The 19,273-nt window shown below is 35.5% G+C and overlaps 1 protein-coding gene across 1 annotated transcript; it reads left to right on the top strand.

The window, feature by feature from the left end:
- The first annotated feature begins 4,538 nt into the window (after positions 1 to 4,538).
- Positions 4,539 to 19,124, top strand: LOC5575499 (probable serine/threonine-protein kinase kinX). The gene is made up of 3 exons (XM_001661965.2): positions 4,539 to 5,116; positions 5,230 to 5,430; positions 18,140 to 19,124. Exons 1-3 carry the CDS (start codon positions 5,026 to 5,028, stop codon positions 19,048 to 19,050), a joined length of 1,203 nt encoding a protein of 400 aa, XP_001662015.2. The 5' UTR covers positions 4,539 to 5,025; the 3' UTR covers positions 19,051 to 19,124.
- The last annotated feature ends 149 nt before the right edge of the window (positions 19,125 to 19,273 follow it).

The following is a 19,273-nucleotide window of genomic DNA, read 5'->3' as shown; positions in this document are numbered from 1 at the left end:
CTGACTTAGATTACAAAAATGGTCCCAGTTGGTAAAAATGGTTTTCGCTAAGAGATTTGAGCATTGGCGTAAATAGGGAGGGGCCAGGGGGGGCCTGGCCCCCCTGAATCATGGGTTTGGCCCCCACGAAAAAAATGGAAAAGAAAAGACTATATAGTTAAAACTAGTGTTCAGTATCAAAAATGCCCTTATGATACTAAACACGTTAGAGGCATGTTGATTGAATATACATTTCTGGATGGTCATTGTTTGACAGGTAATAGCAATATGTAGTTGTAAAATGTCACATACTGCCATACTGTTTCCTTTCCGCCCTTTCCCAATTTGAAATTCATTGAAGAACGTTTTAAAATTGGCAGACCTGGTTCGATCCATTTGTAGTTCTATTGTCAATTAGAAAACTAAAGTCTCTTCAAATTTTAAAACAAACTGCTATATTTTGTGATCCATTATCTAGAACGAATTGTTGTTACTGGGAAATATTTGTGAATGAGTTATGGTAAATTAAAACAAAAATGTCTCAAAAATAAAAATTGATGCATCAAGCCAGTTTATATTTTCACCATCTTTGAATTATTTTGTATTCAAATTCAGGAGCCATTCGATAAATTTGTATCTGAGCCGTTAGGAACAGATATTAACTGCTGGTAAGTAGACGTCATAAGTGATTATCTCTGGGATGGGATTCGATCCCAGGTCCTCGGCGTGTCTTCTAACCACTACACCAGGTCCGTCCCCACATCAATCCTGTTCAGAGTTGTTTAATTTTTTTAAATATATCTGCATTCATGTAAAATTTCTGTAATTAGAAGATGTTGCGTTACTTAGATAAAACTTGCCTCTAGTTGATGACGAAATATCGACGATGTACTGCTTTGTTTTATGTATATTTTTTATTGCAATTTTGAACAAATCTAGAAAGACTAACTGCAAACGGTTTTCTGTAAGTTACACTAACATTAAAAATTTTATGCATGAAAAATCACAAAATATTTTTTTAATTTCTCTTGGCTCAGATTTATTATTTTACCAAGTCCAACGACACAGCCGTTTGTTAGACATTCACTTACATCTATGTCAGTCCCCCCTATGAAAATTGGCAAACAAAAGTTGAAAAAACAAAAGTTTTTCAAGAATGAGCTTTTGTATTTTTCAGTCTTACATTTTTATTTTGAAACCGGATTTCTTTTTCGATTTTTAGTAGCCCAAAATTGGACAATAGAGTAATGTGGGCCAAAGGTTCGAGATTTGGAAAAAAAATATAGCTATTTGTTGTATTTGAACGTAAAAATTGTAATTTTTGGTCAAACTTTCTTTGCATGGAAACAAATAAGGATAAAATCTTCTTCGATTTTTTATGTAAGGGCGTTTCTAGCCCTATCATCAGGATGCTCTGAGGTATATTAGTTACTACAGAAATGGTTGTAATCAATTTTTGGGCCATAGTGTTGCCAAAGGTCTACCCACATATAAACTCGGGGAGAAATTTACAAATTACTCCAAATCCCAATATTACACAGCGTTACAAAAATGACATTTTTGCTTGTCTCAAGGATCAAATTATGTGTCTCTAGTAGATTTGGAGTTGCTGAATCTGATGCCATTCTCAGAAATGTTCCAGCACGTCACAATTTTTAGCTACAGGTCGCCAAAGTTGTATAAAACACTGGTTTTATTGATGTTTACATGAAATTTAAAGTACAATTTATTTAACTTTTTTGTAATCTAATCCACCAAACATGCAAAATAGAACTTAAACTTCCATTTCAGATATAATTTGATTGAAATTTCACGATTAAATTTCGTGTCAACCGATTTTTTCAACATGCTTGCAGTCTCCATAGAAAATTCTTCATTTCTCTTATATGGAAAAATACAATAATATTCTAAACCATCGAAAAATAACTTTTTCGCATCGAAAGTATTATGAACTTTGATGGAAAGTATTGTTATACACATAAATTTTGAATTCTGTGGCAAATTAAGCAAAAAAATTGCCGTACAAGCTGGCAAACTTGCATGCAAGTTGGCTGAAATAGTGAATTTTCGCATTTTCAACAGTAAATATCTCAAAAACTAGACGTGCTATGATATTTTTGAAAACGGCAATGGATTCAGCTAGCCTTAATTAAGTGAATAGCGGTATTTTGGTGCTAGAGACAAAATCGTGTTCCGCAGTGTTATCTTTAAGTTAAGCAAAACTTGCCTGATTGTGTGGCCAGCGGCCTTTTGCCTTACACTAGATTCTAACTCTTGCTCCATCGGTGGGGCAAAAGATCGTTTAAGACAATCAATTTTGAAACTATTATAACTAAAAATGGGTAAATATGTTGATACAAGTTTGCTCAGCAAAATTATAAAAAAATAAGTTGATGGTTCACTGTGGGTATGATTATACCACTAAGTTCGAACTTTTGCCCTACTCTACTCTAATTGGATATTATAAAATCTTTGAGCAAAATACCTTCCATTTTGCTTTCTTCAAACCAGTGTAATCGTACGAGTTTAATGAAGACAGTTTTTTGAAAAAAATAAAATAAAAAAAAAACAACTTTCAATCCTTCAATATGATGATCGCCAAGCAGCATTAAGATGTAAAGTCCTTAACTCTAACAAAAAATGGTATTATTCAATTCTATGTTAAAATTTTGGTTTAAAGAAATGAAATGTCGAGCAACAATAATCCATATTTTCTAACGAGCAAGCGGTTTTTTTTTAAGGCTAGGTTTTTTTGGCTTCAACAGGGTAGAATTTTACATTGATCTTGAACCTTGACTGAGATTGGGTTAAACACGTCATCTTGGAAAAATAACAGGAAAAAATAGAGTTTTTAATTTTACTATTTTTCTATTTTACTATTTTTCTATTAAAGTGACATTTGGTAGCATGGTTTCAATCAATTATAGACGATTTTTAGGTTTTGGTAGAGGTAGATCTGTATGGGAGTGCGCCACTTTAATCAGTTCACTACTATTATAGAAACGAACACTGTAAACTCATCTAAATCCTTTACGAATTTTATCTCTCATGAGAAGGGGCCGTGGCCCCCCTCAAGTCTGACGGCTATTTACGCCCATGGATTTGAGACCGAATTCATGTTCTACTACATATAGGCTGTCAAGGATAAGTGACGAACTCATTATGACTTCATCAGATAGTGATCGTAGAACAGATTGTTTGTGAGCGTTTTAAAAATGCTAAAATTTCCTATTTTTTAAATATTTGCATATAAATCCTCAATTGTACTTGACTCCAACGAAAATAGCTTTGACATGAAGTGTCTAGTGATACTCTTTACTATGGTAATCGTTTTGCTCAACTGATTAACAGGAACTCTGTTATTTCGTTTAGTATGTTGTGTATATCGCACTATCAAAGTTACCCCGTTTTACGATATTACTTTTAGGAAGAATCCTCAGTTACATCAGAAATTTGTAAACAATTTATAAATTAACAACTGGATGATATTTTAAACTGACAACTGGAATTTATATGTAATGAGTACGTAGAGGATTTTCTTGGAGAAACATTTAAATAGTTTCTTATACTTTATCTGGCGGAATATTTTAGGAGATTTTTTAAAGTTATTTGATAGAGAATAATCAAGAAATCTTTTGGTAAGATCAGAAAACTTAAAGAAACTTCAGGAAAAATCTGTTGAATAATAACTATTAATTCCGGGAATAATTTTTCAAGGGAATCCCAGAAGGATTCTGAAAATATACGGAGATCATCGTGGGAATTCTCAGGGGATTATCTTAAAAGCACATTGTTAAATGCCTGAAAAGTTTGTGAAAGAATCACTAGGGATATTTCTCGTGTTTTTTTTAAAGAATTATTAAATAGATTTGACAAAGAATAAATATTCTTCCAGGTGAAAATTGAATTTTACAGGTACACCCCAACCTCATTTTACTACCGTTTTTGGGGGGTCGTAAATAGAATCGGTCGTAAAAAAAATCAGGGTCATAATTATGTTTTTGAAAAACGCAATGTTTAGATTTGGGAATACTGATCCGAAATTTTCGCAAAGTTGAAGCATGGGTTAAGAACTTTCCAAAATGGCCGTTCAAGTTTCCATATTTTGGTAATAGATAGAACACTGCTCGATTGTTATCAAAAGAGCCAATTATATGGGAGTGTGCTATGCAAATACCAATAAATTTTAAAGGTAACGATACCGAATGTTCACCAAAGTTGTAAGAAGTGTTGCGTGCCATACAGTCTGCCGTATGTTGAAAACTGAACTCAACTCAATTTTGACAAAAATGCAGATGGACTGACTTGCGATTCACGGCAGTGTGGTCCTGTGCATCTTCTCGTTCAGGTCATACCCATAATCTTTTTTGATGTAAAATGATATAAGGAATTTTAATTTCTATTGCTATATTAGATTTCACAACGAACTTTCATCGCGTAATGTGTGGAATCGTCCGTAGGACGTTTGGTTACCATGAGCTCGCGAACACGCAAGCCTTTGAATGTGAGTACCTACACAGGACCTCTGTTGAACGGTAGCCCGCGAACTTGCTACTCTGGGGTTCACAGTTGCTAGCGAAAGCGGAATCCAATCAGTTTGTTTAGTTTACTTTTGCCGGTCGGTTCATTACGCGAATACAAACGACGTCGAATCCGGTAGGCAAAGAAGAGTTAATATATTTCACGGAAGGAAATGCCAACGCCGATGAGGACTTCCTTTCTGCGTATTGTGAATTAGTTTATGAGCATTGGCTATGGAATTTGAATATATCTACCGAGAAGCTCTTGAATAAGAAATAGAAGACTCGAGTGCAAATGTTCGTGACACGTGCAGATGTCCTCAGTTGAGAGTGTCGTGCCATCAACGGTCATAGAACGAAGCATGCTTTGATTATTGACTCTCGTTTGATAGTAGATTAACCTTCGACTAGCTCGTAACCGATCAAACACATTTCGATTAGCAATTGCATCGCTAGGGTATCACCGTAGCAGTAGGCGCTGGAAGGTGGAACAAAGATACAAGGGACGATACGAGGCGCCCATCCAATGCGACCGAAAACGGCGACGAAGAAGATTTGCCAGTCCGAAGCTGACGTGATGATAGACAACGAAGACGAGGATGATTACGAAGGATACTGTGAGTATTGTTGGTTCGATTTGTCGACGGAGTGGATCATCCTTCAATATCCGGCCAGAGTTAGTGTTGCTAACGGGAAGACGTTTGTGGTGCACCTTCATACCTAATTACAGTTCTTCGGCCCGCCAACGAGTACAATATCAAGGAGAAGATTAAGCTAGCGAATCAAGAATCTTTTGCAATACCGACGCCCCCATCGCCGAAATATTTGGTTGGAGAGCGTAGGGTTACCTTCAGGGCACAATTGGTGGATTACGAACCGGACGAGTACAGTGACGGCGAAGCAGAGGAAGGGAATTACACGGCTACAAATGGTACGTTGTGTTAAGATATGTGCAACCAATATTTTAGAAGGAACAGGTGTTATATAAGACACACATATGTGTAAATTAAATGACAAATTGTTGGGATTTAAACAACTGTGCAAAGCTTGAACGCGCTTGGCTATGCCAGGCCTTCCTCAGAATTCTGCTAGATTCCCACTTAGTATTATTCGAAAATCAGATCAGAATTAAATGAGAATTGTGTACTGACTTTTAGAAGAATATGATTCTTTCAGAACCACGCCGAATACCTATTTCTTTCGAAATCAATGAAAATACTATCCAAAATCTCATTTTAACCTTGTGCAGGATTTCGATGAAAATTCTGAGGAAGTATGTGGTATCCTGTTAAAGATCCTGTGAGGATCTTGCCCATATGATCCGTGAAAATTGTGTCCAGAATTCATAGCGAATCCTGTCCAAGATGTTGTCTATGTCTATTAATCCTGCCAAGGATACAGCGTTTACCACGAGTTCTTAAAATCCAATTATCCAGAATTCTTGGAGAATATTACTCAACGATTCAGTGAAATTATGTTTGAAAATCTAACCTTTTGGCAATGACTTCTGTTCATGCTTCATTAATCGAATTAAATAAATGTGGCTGCAATCCTTATTTTATAAACTTGATATTTTTCATAATATTTTTTTTATTGAAACTCAGTTTATTTTTTATTGACAGTGCGAAATAGTCACCGAGCTGAAATATTAGTTCCAAGCTAAAGACAAAACTAAAACATTTGTCCACCAGTTCTAACTTTAAGTTCGTAAAGTCAACGGATGGAATATGGAAAAAACCTTCAAACACTCCGCGGGCCGCACAAAATGGAGTCGTGGGACGTACGTTGAGCAGGCATGGGCTATGCTCACGTTTTGCGTGTTAAAATGGAAATGTGTATGAGAATGTGTATAAGCCAACTCACTTTGCACTCCCAGTTTAACTACATCTGTATTATCTATTATGGGGTAACGGTAGAGAATATGTGTAGTTGTTATTGAAGAAAGTATGATTCGCAGGGGTTGAATTCTTAGAAAATAGAGAATATCTCTCATTTATCTCTCCCTGTAACAATCATGATACGCAACACATAATGATAGCCTGTTCGTCGTCTACTGCTACAGCTCTGATTATATCGGGGAATAACAGTGTATGATCAAACTCATTTAAACAATCTCCAAACCTAATGCTCTGGGGGCACTATAAGAAATGAACGCGAAAAATGAGTTTCATCAATTGAGACCGGATTCTGCAATGTCTGGTGCTCTGATCCATCTAAAAAGTTACAATTATCTAAAGGCTGGAGATGTTTCCGCCAAAACTGCAGTTGAACAAAGGGAATGATTTTTTTTATAATTGTTTAGGGGTACCGTCAAGCTACCATTCACCGTGCATTTAAGAAAAAAATTATATAACTTTTCCAAATAATTTGAAACGTACTAGAATACCACTACGTAGCGTGCACTTATATAATAATTCAGGGAAAAATCTAAAACTAGTGATGCATGACAGAAAATTAATCAAAAATTCACCATTTACCGTGCACACTAGTGCACCATTCACCGTACGTATGGTTTTCGTCATGATTTAATTTTGTATCTTGAAGAAACGTTGTTGATGGATCAATTATGTTGCGAATAGTGTGCGCACTCATTTTTAAAAGTATTCAAATCTTCATTTACAATAAAAACCGTAAATAGTTTAAAAATTGGCTAAATAATTATTTTTTCATTAAAATCGTTATAGGAGGTTTGACTGTATTGTCCAAACCATTCCATATTCACTCAAACACTAAATATGAAGTAGTTTAATGGCGACGTAATAATGAATCTAATATTATCGAATAATTTCATGAATTTTACACTGATGCACGGTAATAGGAACCATATATATTGAAAAGGATCCATTCACCGTGCATTTGGGTTTCGACTGAAACACAATAAAAAATTCTAATTTACATAAAATCTCATTGCTCATACGTTGAAATACATCTTACTAATAGTATCCACAGTGAAAACTTGTTGAAATTGTAAAAAATTTCATACTCTATCGTTAAAATGAAAAATGTGAATTTTTGGCGTTTCTACTAAGAGTGTTGAAAAATCTCATCATCAAACAGAATTCACATGATTTTGACTATATGAACAAGGTTTTACAAAATGCTTTGTGACAAAAACTACTTCATTTCATCAGTTTTATCTTATTTTGCTGGCAAAAGAATAATTTGTGAAAATTTTATGAATATTCTATAGGAATTTGTATATGTGCACGGTGAATGGAGGCCGCACGGTGACTGGTAACTTAACGGTATCTGATTTTTGTATATTCTTAACGTTCAAGAATCCGTCATCGTAATCATCGTCATCATTAAAACTTCAACAGCAGTTTCTCTGTTCAAAACTAAAATTTATTCGACGAAAATATCGCCAGTTGTTATGAATGGTCAGTTCATCGAATGGTCGGAGAGTGCAAGTAACCTAGGGTTTATTTTTCAAAGCAATTTGCAATGGGATGCCCTAGTTGCTCAACAGTGTGGGAAAATCTATGCTAGCCTGCGTACGCTTTATAATTGTACTTTGGCGGCGCCAACCGCAACTAAACTAAAGCTGTTTAAATCGTTGATTCTTCCACATTTCCTATTCGGTGATGTTCTACACGTTCATCCAAGTGCAAATTCCTTTGAAAGACTCCGTGTGGCGCTAAACTGTTGCGTACGGTACGTGTTTGGATTACACCGTCTTGACCCTGTAAGTCACTTACAACAGAACCTAATTGGTTCTACTCTACGAGGTTTCCTGGCTCATCGATCTTGCATTTTCTTGCGAAACCTGCTAACAACACAGTCTCCCGTTAAATTGTATCAGAGGATCATTCAAACCCGAGGTCGCCGTTTAAATAACTTAATAATTCCAGCAAACAACACCACATGTTATGCTAGATCATTGTTCGTTCGAGGTGTGGTAAACTGGAACAAATTACCACCCGAAATAAAGCGTTCATCGTCGGGGGCAATTTTCAAAAGAGGCTGCATCAACTTCTGGAACCGCAATAGTTAGAGTTAAAAATAGTTTATTTATTTAAATAAGAACTGCAATAGTATAATAGTTATTTCTTTGCAAAACCAGAGGTAGCAATTATAAAAGATTTATATCTTACGCTGCTGGACAATAAAAACAAACAAACAAACAAACAAACAAACAAAATATGTTCACTGTGTTTTGGTTGGAGAATAGAATAAAGTGAACACATTGTCATCATCTTTCATGATTTTGAGCGAAAAAACTGCTTTTAAAAATTCTCAAATTGTTGACTGATCAGGCCTCCTAAAGGGGGGTCAGAGCACCAGTTTTCGACCTAGCACTAATTTTTGTCCCATTCATACAATTTTGGCCTACTTCTTATGAAAATCCGAAAATTGGCACGGATTTCTTGAGAGTCGAAAATTAGTGCTTTTCCCCTATCCGACATTAATTTTAAAATTTTCAAAAGGTTTGTTTCTCTCGTTTGCAATCAACAAGCCCTAAATAAAAAATTGTTTACTTAATTAGTTTATTGTAAACTCCAACCAAAACACAATAAACATATTTTCTGAGAAACAATGTCAGTTTGAGCTGGAAAACTGCTTTTGAAGCTGCGATGATGACGATGACGGATTCTTGAACGTTAAATTAATTTAAAAATTGTACCAGAACCGTTGGTTTCAAAATGTTTGGTGTGCCAAAAATACTTTTAAAGTGTGCTTGAAATTTATAATGGGATTTCGTTTGCTGCCAACGGAAACAATGTCGAAATTTCCAGTTGGGAATTGAATGCATATAGCCGTAACTTTAATCACCGTCAAACGGGGCTTCTTTTGAAATTATTTCCACATTCTTTGGATTTGTAACTCTTAGAATTATGGATAGATATTGATAATTCTTGCCTATTCTTCTTTCTGGCGTTACGTCCCAACTGGGACAAAGCCTGCTTCTCAGCTTAGTGTTCTTATGAGCACTTCCACAGTTATTAACTGAGAGCTTTCTATGCCAATTGACCATTTTTGCATGTGTATATCGTGTGGCAGGTACGAAGATACTCTATGCCCTGGGAATCGAGAAAATTTCCTTTACGAAAAGATCCTCGACCAGTGGGATTCGAACCCACGACCCTCAGCATGGTCATGCTGAATAGCTGCGCGTTTTCCGCTACGGCTATCTGGGCCCCAATTCTTGCCTATATTTAAGTTGTATATGTACGTAACAAATGTGCAAAATATGAGGCAAATCCATCAAGAAATAACAAAAATGCTTGAATAGTAAAAAAATGTGTCCTTCAAGACAAAATAGGGGCTACTTTTGACATTTTCAATATTTGATAATGAAATGATTTTTCCTTATAACTGTCAAACTGATTCTATAGATTATCGTCCACTGTGATGTTTTTGAACGTTTTTAATTAATAAACATAATTTAAAAAATTACAAAGTTAGAAACAGTTACCCATATATAACAAATTTCAACGAAACATGCCATTCACTATTCTCAGTTTGCAGTATGAAACTTAAACTTTCAACTTCCTCATAAATGGAACTATCAGTTACGAATGCTTGATTTTTAAGTTGACATAAACGAACGATGTAACTACTAGGTACTGCGATGATTAATGAGTTATGTACAAAAACTGTTTTTTTTTCTATTCTTACTGTTATATGAACGATATGTAGAAGGATCACATTAATACCAGTAACTAATTCAATACCAGTAAGTAATTTTCATTAAAAACGCAATCTATGAAGAAAAGTTTTGCAAGATCGTAAAGAACTATGTTTGCTTTTTAGCTTATTAGCAGTTTAGAGCTGGCTTGAGAGTAGTTTATTTTAAGCATTTGAAAGATGCAATTGTTTTGTACTGCAAATTCATGTTAAATATGACGGAAAATATTTTTTAGAGATTATGTTGTGAACTTGTCATTGGTATGTATTGTGTGTATATGTGTGTTTTATGTCTATTCACTTTAACAAACATTTTTTTTTTTATATTGTAAAATATACAAACCAAAACATTATATTATATCAATTATATCAATTATTTGAATAAAACAACAATTTTAAGCAGAACAAATCACAAAATTTTCATGTAACATGACGATTTGATAGTTTTGTGATGCTCCCAATGAGTTTCCAGGACATGGGTAAAATTCAAACAATGTTTGCATAGCAAATGTTTTATATCTGTGAATATTTATTCGGACTTTTTTTAATGTTTTCTTGTTTATCCTGTTATTATTGATGTTGTTTCAAAAAAAAAATCATGCCTAGTGATAGAGTATACATTGATTAATAAAAGTGTTGAAGACACAAAATTGCTCAGATTAATATTTACGCTGCTAGTAAATACATAAGGTGAGTGTCCAAAGTAGCCCCTGGAATCAAAAGTAGCCCCGTCCGACGGTATATATAAGTATTTTTAATTCTTTCAATTATACTTTGAATACCATCAATTTGTGTGAACGTAAGAAAAACAAGACATTCACAAACCGCAACGCGAGACAAGACATAACACTTATGGTTTTCACTAAAATCAAGAAAGCTTAAAAATTACCTTTCTGTCGACCGGTGGGCGCGATGTAGCCAATCTACGGGGCAATGTCCGACTCTTTTTAAGCTTTCTTGACGTTACTAAAAACTATAGGGGAAGTGGTGGTAAAATGAACACCGTGCCTTTTACCGAGAAAAAACGAATTTCAATGAATTTATATCACGCACGGACAATTTAGTGCATAAATCCGAGTGTTCGATTTGATACGGAGGTCAATTGAAGTGAAAATATCAACGAAAACTAAGATTTTAGAAAACCACGTTTGAAAATTGGAGCTGACGTAACTTTTGGCTCGGAGGTCTTGAGGTTTTTCAGTGATGGGAATATCGTTGTGAGGTGATGTCAAATCTGAAACTTTTACATTTGTTTTTGAATGGGTTGCAATCATTTATAGATATATTTTAGGGAATGCAGCGAAAATTGTTTAAAATATTAGTTTTGGTCACGTTTTTTCAATGATGTTCATTTTACCACCAAAAACTGTTCATTTTACCCACATAGTGCAGGTAAAATGAACATTTCAATTGTTTTTTGCCAGCGATACAAATATGTGAAAACTTAGCTTTTTTGGTTTGAATACGTGTTCCTGCTTTAGCTAACATCCCTGTTTTTGATCTTGTGCGATAAAACTATACATATTCCTCGTTTTTCTATAAGAAACAAGATGATATCCTTAAGGTGTTCGTTTTACCACCCCTTCCCCTAAGTGTTATGTCTTGCCTCGCGTCGCGTTTCGTGAATACTTTAAATGCTTTATCTATACAATCTATAGTCTCATAAGAAAACATTATTCAAAAACTGAAAAATGGTCTAAAATTTGAGAGTGAAGAATTCGCGATAAAAGCGATTTTTATGATCTGTTAGTGATGTAGACATTTTGATGGTCTGACACACACAGCTTGTAGAAACTGTTTTATTACAAAGAGAATCACAATTTGAAATCATAGCATTCTTAGGAGGATTTTGTCCGAAAGCCAGAGCAACAATTCCTAAAAGATTTGGTGGAGAAATAACCTGAAGATCGTGTTTGCCGTTGCCGAAAGTTAGTGATCGTTTAGACTGCAATACGCGGGCGCTTCAAAATTGAAAAATGTTTGAGAATCCAATCTCCCATTTGTTCCTTCCTGCATTAATTCTTCTAGAAACACAATAAAAAATTTTTTTTGGATTTTTTCGAAAAATATTCCAGATAATCTTAAAATTGACGATTCACATTGTCTTCAGCCAAATGATACACAGAGTCTATAGTATTACAGTAGGTCGATTCAAATTTTAAAAATGTTTGAAAATCGAATCTCCCATATGCCCCTTACCATCCTTACCATATAAATAGTGTTCTGTGAAATTGTCAGCTTTCTAGGTGGTGATTTAAAGGTGGCCCAAAGACATGTAGGTTTGTACGGAAATTACTATGGAGAAATTTTCATATATGTTCCAAACACGCTAGTACTGTAATGTAAGTACAAACTTATTATCCCATAGTAAAAATTCATTCTTCAAACCATAATAAATAAATTTGCTGAAGAGAGAACTTCAATCCGATGGATAGCAAAAGAGATTTTCATGAGATTGTTTGCTATTATTTAGCTTAATATGGGATTATAGCCCTGCATACATGTACAAAAATCCCAAACTAAATTAGCTCAAAAGAGATTTGTTTCTTGAGCAACATCCTTCATTCAGGTTCAAATAATGAGTTTTCAATAGTGGTTATTCTCAGACGAGTCAAATGAGATAACAATTTTCGACTCGCTCCCATTTGATTAACATTAGTCGTCTCACCTCACACGCCGCGCAGAATAAGCACAAATATTAGCTTTTTGAGCTATCCATCCCCAAGAATCAAAATTTGTCCTGTTGAAAGTAACATTTGAAACTAATTTGTGAAGAAGAAACAAACCACTTGATTAGAAACATGCAGTTGATTTTTATGTACCATTTCGATTCATATTACGGACACTTAAGACAAGACCTCAGTGAAGTATAACTGATCGTTAAAGCACTTAACTTTCGAATGGTGGGTGAAGATTTTGATTCCACATCATGAATAATTTTAAATAAATAGAAATGTGTGGACTTTTTATGATTCTTATTCCGGACGCTTCCCTACTTTTGCCTCATATTCCGGACACTTCGATTCGAATTCCGAACAGCTCGTGAAAATCATATATAGAAAAGACAAATCATCAATTGTAATCGTTAAACCACTTGACAGACGTATGAGGTAGTTGGGCATTATAAATTTGCATCTATGGAAAATGTTTATTAAAATGAGCCTCAAAAGTAAAAACATTTGAGCGGCAAAAATTGAAACATTTCGTATGAAATGTTTCCCATACAAAGTTGAGTGTCCGGAATTTGATGCTGTCCGTAATATGAATCAAAACGGTATATTTTATAATTCGTAAATTTTTACACAGTCGAAGGATGGTTTGGGGGATCAGAAGTGCTCTCCTGATTGTTCTAATTCATGAAATTAAGCATTTTTCATCCGGTCTGTCCTAAAATGTCGTGATATTGATCTGAAATATTGAGGTTTCGAAATGATAAGATGTTACGGGAAGAACATTTGAGATTTACCGGCTTCAGGATTTTCCTTTCCATAGATCAAAAAACAACGTTTTACTAGCCTGGCACAGTTGCTTTCGGCGGTTGAAGTGCGAACAAGGGAAACAGTGCGAGGGTGGCTCTTTTCGCATTAAATTATTTTATGAGAACGTTTGGCATAGTACATTTGTCATGATGCTCGTTTAACATGAAGTGACTAAATGATTCTTATACTATTTTAACAATTTTTTTTATGAAACTATATTGATAAAACCTGTCCACCAAATTATAAACCCAGTCTTATTTGGCAACAATCTTATGAGAAAAACGATGCGCCATTATATTTTCTCCGGTCTATGAGGACATAAGTGTGAAATTGGATGATACAGTTAACAGATATTGAAGGGACCATCGAGTTACAGAACACAAAACCAGTGCAGCTGCGATCCAAGGGACCATCGAGGTAGCCATGAAAACCAACTTTTACTATGGAGCTATGTACGGGTTCATTCGTTGACGTTTTAACGGTGCCGTGTTATTTATGTGACCATGGAGACCAGTGAATTTGCTACCGCTCAAACGTCAAATTAGTGAACTTTTGCATTGGTCCATGGTTCTCTAACTCGATATCGAGATACGGAATATCGAGTAAGGGAGTGTTAACTGTATTTGTATGGTATTCTGAAAAAAAAAAACACCTAGAAAGTAATATTTCTGTCCTCAGTAAATTTTGAATAACTATAAAACGCGTTAAATCAGGGGTATGATGTCTTCGGCCGTTTTCCCTTACAAAATTGTTGATCTTTCCGTAAATAAAGAATAATACAAACGTCCACTTTAGAAGATATAAAATAAAAATGTTATGAAAAAATCACAGTTATCGAACATTTAAAACATCTGTGTGCAAAATTTTCGTGCAAAACATACAGGTTAATTATTTTTCCAGATAGCTTGTACCCCATTGGATCCGCAAAAAATATGAAAACTATGGGTTTGACGAAATTTTGCTGAACTAAAAATATCTGTTGACATTACTCACGAAAATCAGTTTTTTCCAAAAATCTCAATGGGGCAACCTCTAAACGTAATTTCTCCATACACAAGTTTGATTGTAACATTGTAGCTACCATTTGGAGGTTGAGCCCCAATGTTTTCTGACAAAGTGAAATTTTGGGACACCCTACACTACATACATTACAGTGCAACAGTTTTGAGTCCTTTGGAATTCCTCCCGAATTCCTTTAGAATTTGCTTCGAAATTTGCTTTGGTATTATTTACTTCGGAATTCCCTTTGGAATTTCCTTCGAAGTTTCCTTTTAAAATTTGCTTTCAAAATTTCCATTGGAATTTCTATTTGAATTTATTTCGGATCTTTGTTAGGAATTTTCTTCAGAGTTTCCTTTCTTTCGGAAGTTCCTCCTTTTTCTGGAATTCCCTCAGAATTCATTCGGGATATACACTCATTGCATTCCACTTGAAGTACCTCCACAAATTTGTCTGGATGTTCCTGGAAATTACTCTAGGGATCCTGTCAACTTTCCTTCAGAAATTCTTCATTGAATGTGTACAGGAATTATGCCGGAAATTCATTCAAAAATCCACCAAGAATCACTCCGTAAATACTTCTCCAGGACAGGATTTCCTCCAAGAACGTCTCCTAGAATTTCGCAGATTTTTTTCAATCGTTCATTTTGGAATTTCTCCAGAAGGAAACTCCTGGAGCATTTTCTGCAACTTCTAACAAAATTTCCGTTTATTCTTGGGGGTCTTTCTTAGCCGAGTGGTTAGAGTTCGCGGCTGCAAAGCAAAGCCATGCTGAAGGTGTCTGGGTTCGATTCTAGGTCGGTCCAGGATCTTTTCGTAATAAAAATTTCCTTGACTTATCATCAATACCTGCCACAAGATATACGAATGCGAAAATGGCAACTTTGGCAAAGAAAGCTCTCAGTTAACAACTGTGGAAGTGCTCATAAGAACACTAATCTGAGAAGCAGGCTCTGTCCTAGTGGGGATGTAATGCCAAGAAGAAGAACAAAATTTACGAAGGAAGTTCCTTCGAAAAACTCCAAATGAAATTCCTAAGAGAGTTCCAAAAAAAGATTATTGGAAATTCCAAAGGGAAATTCAAAGAAAATTCCGAAGGAAATCATGGGAGTTCCGATGAAAGTTCCAAGAGAGTTACTAATCATGAAGAAAATTTCAATGGAAAGGCCGAAGGAAAATACAAAGCATTTTACCAAGAAAATTTCAAAAGGAATTCCACAAGAGGAAAAGGAAAGAGAAATTTCAAAAGAAGGAAATTTCAATATAAATTCTGAAGAAAATTCCAAAGGAAATTTCGATGGAAATGGCGAAGAAAAATACAAAGGAAATTCCGAAGAATATTAAAAAAAAAACTCGGAGGAAATGCCGAAAAAAAAATCCTATGTAAATTCCGATGACATTGCCAGTCAAGAAAATTCCAAAAGAAATTTCGAAGGGTGTTTCAAAGGAATTTCCGACGGAAATGCCGAAGAAAAATCCAAAGGATATCTATCTATATAAATAAAAATGGAATGATGTTTGTATGTCACGAAACGGCTCACGAACGGGGCAACGGATTTGAATGATTCTTTCTCAATTTTTTTCGTCAAGGGTTCCGACGTGTTTGTGTGTATAAAAGTTCCAGGTTGTTCACCGGGAAAGTAGGAAAAACGGTACTGAACGGAACTGTCATTTTGTATGGGACGATTCATAGCGGTTTTCAACAGCCTACTTGATGGCGAGACGAAGTTTGCCGGGACCACTAGTTTCTAATAAAATTCTAAAGGTACTTCTGAAGGAAATTTCAAAGGAAAAGCCGAAGAATATTCCAAGGGAAATCCAATGAAAATACCAGAGAAAGTTCCGAATTTTGAAGGAAATTATGGAAATTCCCATGAAGTTCCTAATTCCGAAGGGAATTGCAAAGAAAATCATGAAGGAAATTCCGATGGAAGTTCACAAGAAAATTCAGATGGAAATTCCAAAGCAAAATACAGAGGAGATTCCGAAAAAAAATCCAAAATAAATTCTGATGGATGTTTCAAAGAAACGAAGAAATGCCGAAGTAATTTCCTAAGAAAATCCCAAGGGCAATTCCGATGGAAATTCCTACAGAATTTCTATGGAAACGCCAAAAAAAAAAAATCAAAGCAAATTCTGAAGGAAATTCCAAATAAATTTCTGAGGGAATTAAGAAGGGAATTCCAAAAGAAATTCCGATGGAAGTTCCATTTCTTTATTCTTTATTGATATATAATTCCAAAGCAAATTTCAATGAAAATTATAAATGAAGTCCCAAAGAAAATTCAGAAGGAAGTTCCGAAGGAAACTCCAAAGACAAAACAAGTTCCAAAGAAAATTTTGAAGGAAATTTCTAATGCAAAGTAAATTTCAATGGAAATGCCGAAAGAAAATCCAAAGTTAATTCCGCAGGAAATTCCAAAGAAAATTTTAAAGACATTTTAGAAGAGAATTCCGAAAAAAAATCCCCATGGCATCCGGAAGGAAATCCCAAAGGAAAATCCGAATAAAATTCCAAAGGCAAAAAGGAAATTTCTAATTCAATAAAAATTTCAAAGGAAATTATGATTTAAATGGCGAAGTAAAATCCAAAAGAAATTCCAGAAGACATGTCCAAAGATAATATCTGGTGTGAACCGGTTTCGTGATAAGTTGTATCATGATACAACTCCGTAGTCTGAACAAGGCATTACTCCAAAATGAATGTTTTCTAGATTTCTTTGTGGTAGCACGTCTAATGGAGACTTTCTATGGCTTATTAGTACTTTTTTCCATTTATTGGATCGCACAAAGGTTCCGTGAAGTTCTGGCCAGCTGACATTACAATAGCAATTATCAGTCCCCTAACTGGTCATATATCCAACTAATCGAATAATTTTAGGCACTTCTTCTTCTTTTTCTTTTCTGGCGTTACTCCCCACTGGGACAGAGCCTGCTTCTCAGCGTAGTGTTCTTATGAGCACTTCCCCAGTTATTAACTGAGAGCTTACTATGCCAATGACCATTTTTGCATGCGTATATCGTGTGGCAGGTACGATGATACTTTATGCCCTGGGAAGTCGAGAAAATTTCCATCCCGAAAAGATCCTCGACCGGTGGGATTCGAACCCACGACCCTCAGCTTGGTCTTGCTGAATAGCTGCGCGTTTACCGCTACGGCTATCTGGGCCCCTCTAATTTTAGGCACTATCAGGTGGGAATCTGAGGATAAAGGTAAAATAATGGAAACTCCGTATAATTTAGAAATAATCTTGGAAAAAATCAGACAAAGTAGACAATGGTACCGTGCAAGAATTTATGGATGAAATTCAGCAATCAGTTAGGAAACTGATTCGAAAACCTGATAAATATTTGTTCTAATATTTTTCTTCGAAAACTTAATAAAAATGCTACAAAATCATGTGCTACGATTTTTTGTACATTTTTTCCTCTTGGAGATTTTGTGCCGCCAAATTCTAAGTGGAACAGGTTTTATTTTAGAACTTATAAGTTTCCATAGTCTCAAGTATGTTTTTCTTTAATACCCATACCCAGGTGTTGCCCACGAAGGGTCCGAATCTTCTCCGGAGATAAACGATCGTTCCCTAAGCAAAAATCCCGCTGGCGATATGGATGAGGTTGACGAAGATATAATAGAAGAGCTAAGCATCAATGATACCCCTGAGGATGACATTGAATCCCGCGTCGAAACGGTGCAAGATGAGGAGGAACAAGAGGAAGAAGAAGACGAAGAACAAGAACCGGAAGACGACGAAGAACTAGATGACGAAGTAACGGAATCCAGCTTGGACACGGAAATTCATAATCCTGAAACGACTAGCGAGGACAGCAGCAGTCCGACTAAGGCTCGCGCAAGTGAAGAAGGTTCCGGTTCCGGAGATGCACAGGAAATCAATTACTCGGAAGATTCTCAAAACGATGAAGATAACTCCGAAGAAAGAGCCATTTTGAAAGAACAGTTGATGAGAGAATCACTGTCGTACGATAACGAGGGTGTCGATAATGAAGATGAAACCCAAGATCAATATGACGATGATGACGAGGAGGATGAAGATGGTGACGATGGTAGAGACAGTCCTTTACAGGCGCACTTAGAGAAAAAGTCTGCAAAATGTCAGCGGAAGTGTTGTCGGTTCAAAAAGCATGTGAACGAAAAACTTCCGTATTACAACGGCTACCATTCGGAGTATGGGTTATCGAAGGCTGAACTGGACGCGAAGAGAAAACGAGTCGAGGCAAAGAAACAACGATTTCAGGAACGTTATCAACGCAAAGTAGAGGAACAACAAATAAAAGCGCAGACGAACGAAGAAGCTTTTGCGACATGGTTGAACAAAAAGTTGAAGAATTCTATCAACAAATATCAAAACATGTACGATTTCAAGGGGAAGAGAAACAAAAGAAGACTTTCGAAAGAGACAACCTCTGCGACGGCTGTTGCATGACATTTTGATGCACATTTGATTTGCATTACTTGAATTGAAGTTCAATCTTTTGGAAATAAAACTCAATGAAAGTATCATTTCAATTACTGTAAGCATAGAAGTGAAAGAAAAAAATCCACTATTTTGCACCAATTTTATTGCTGATACATAAATTATGAATCTTCGTTAAGCCAAGACTCTAAGAACATGTTGCCAATGACAATATCGATTAACAAGTCACAGA

The sequence above is a fragment of the Aedes aegypti genome, chromosome 2 (assembly GCF_002204515.2).
Source record: "Aedes aegypti strain LVP_AGWG chromosome 2, AaegL5.0 Primary Assembly, whole genome shotgun sequence".
NCBI classification, from domain to species: domain Eukaryota; kingdom Metazoa; phylum Arthropoda; class Insecta; order Diptera; family Culicidae; genus Aedes; species Aedes aegypti.
This window is presented reverse-complemented; position numbering and strand designations above follow the sequence as displayed.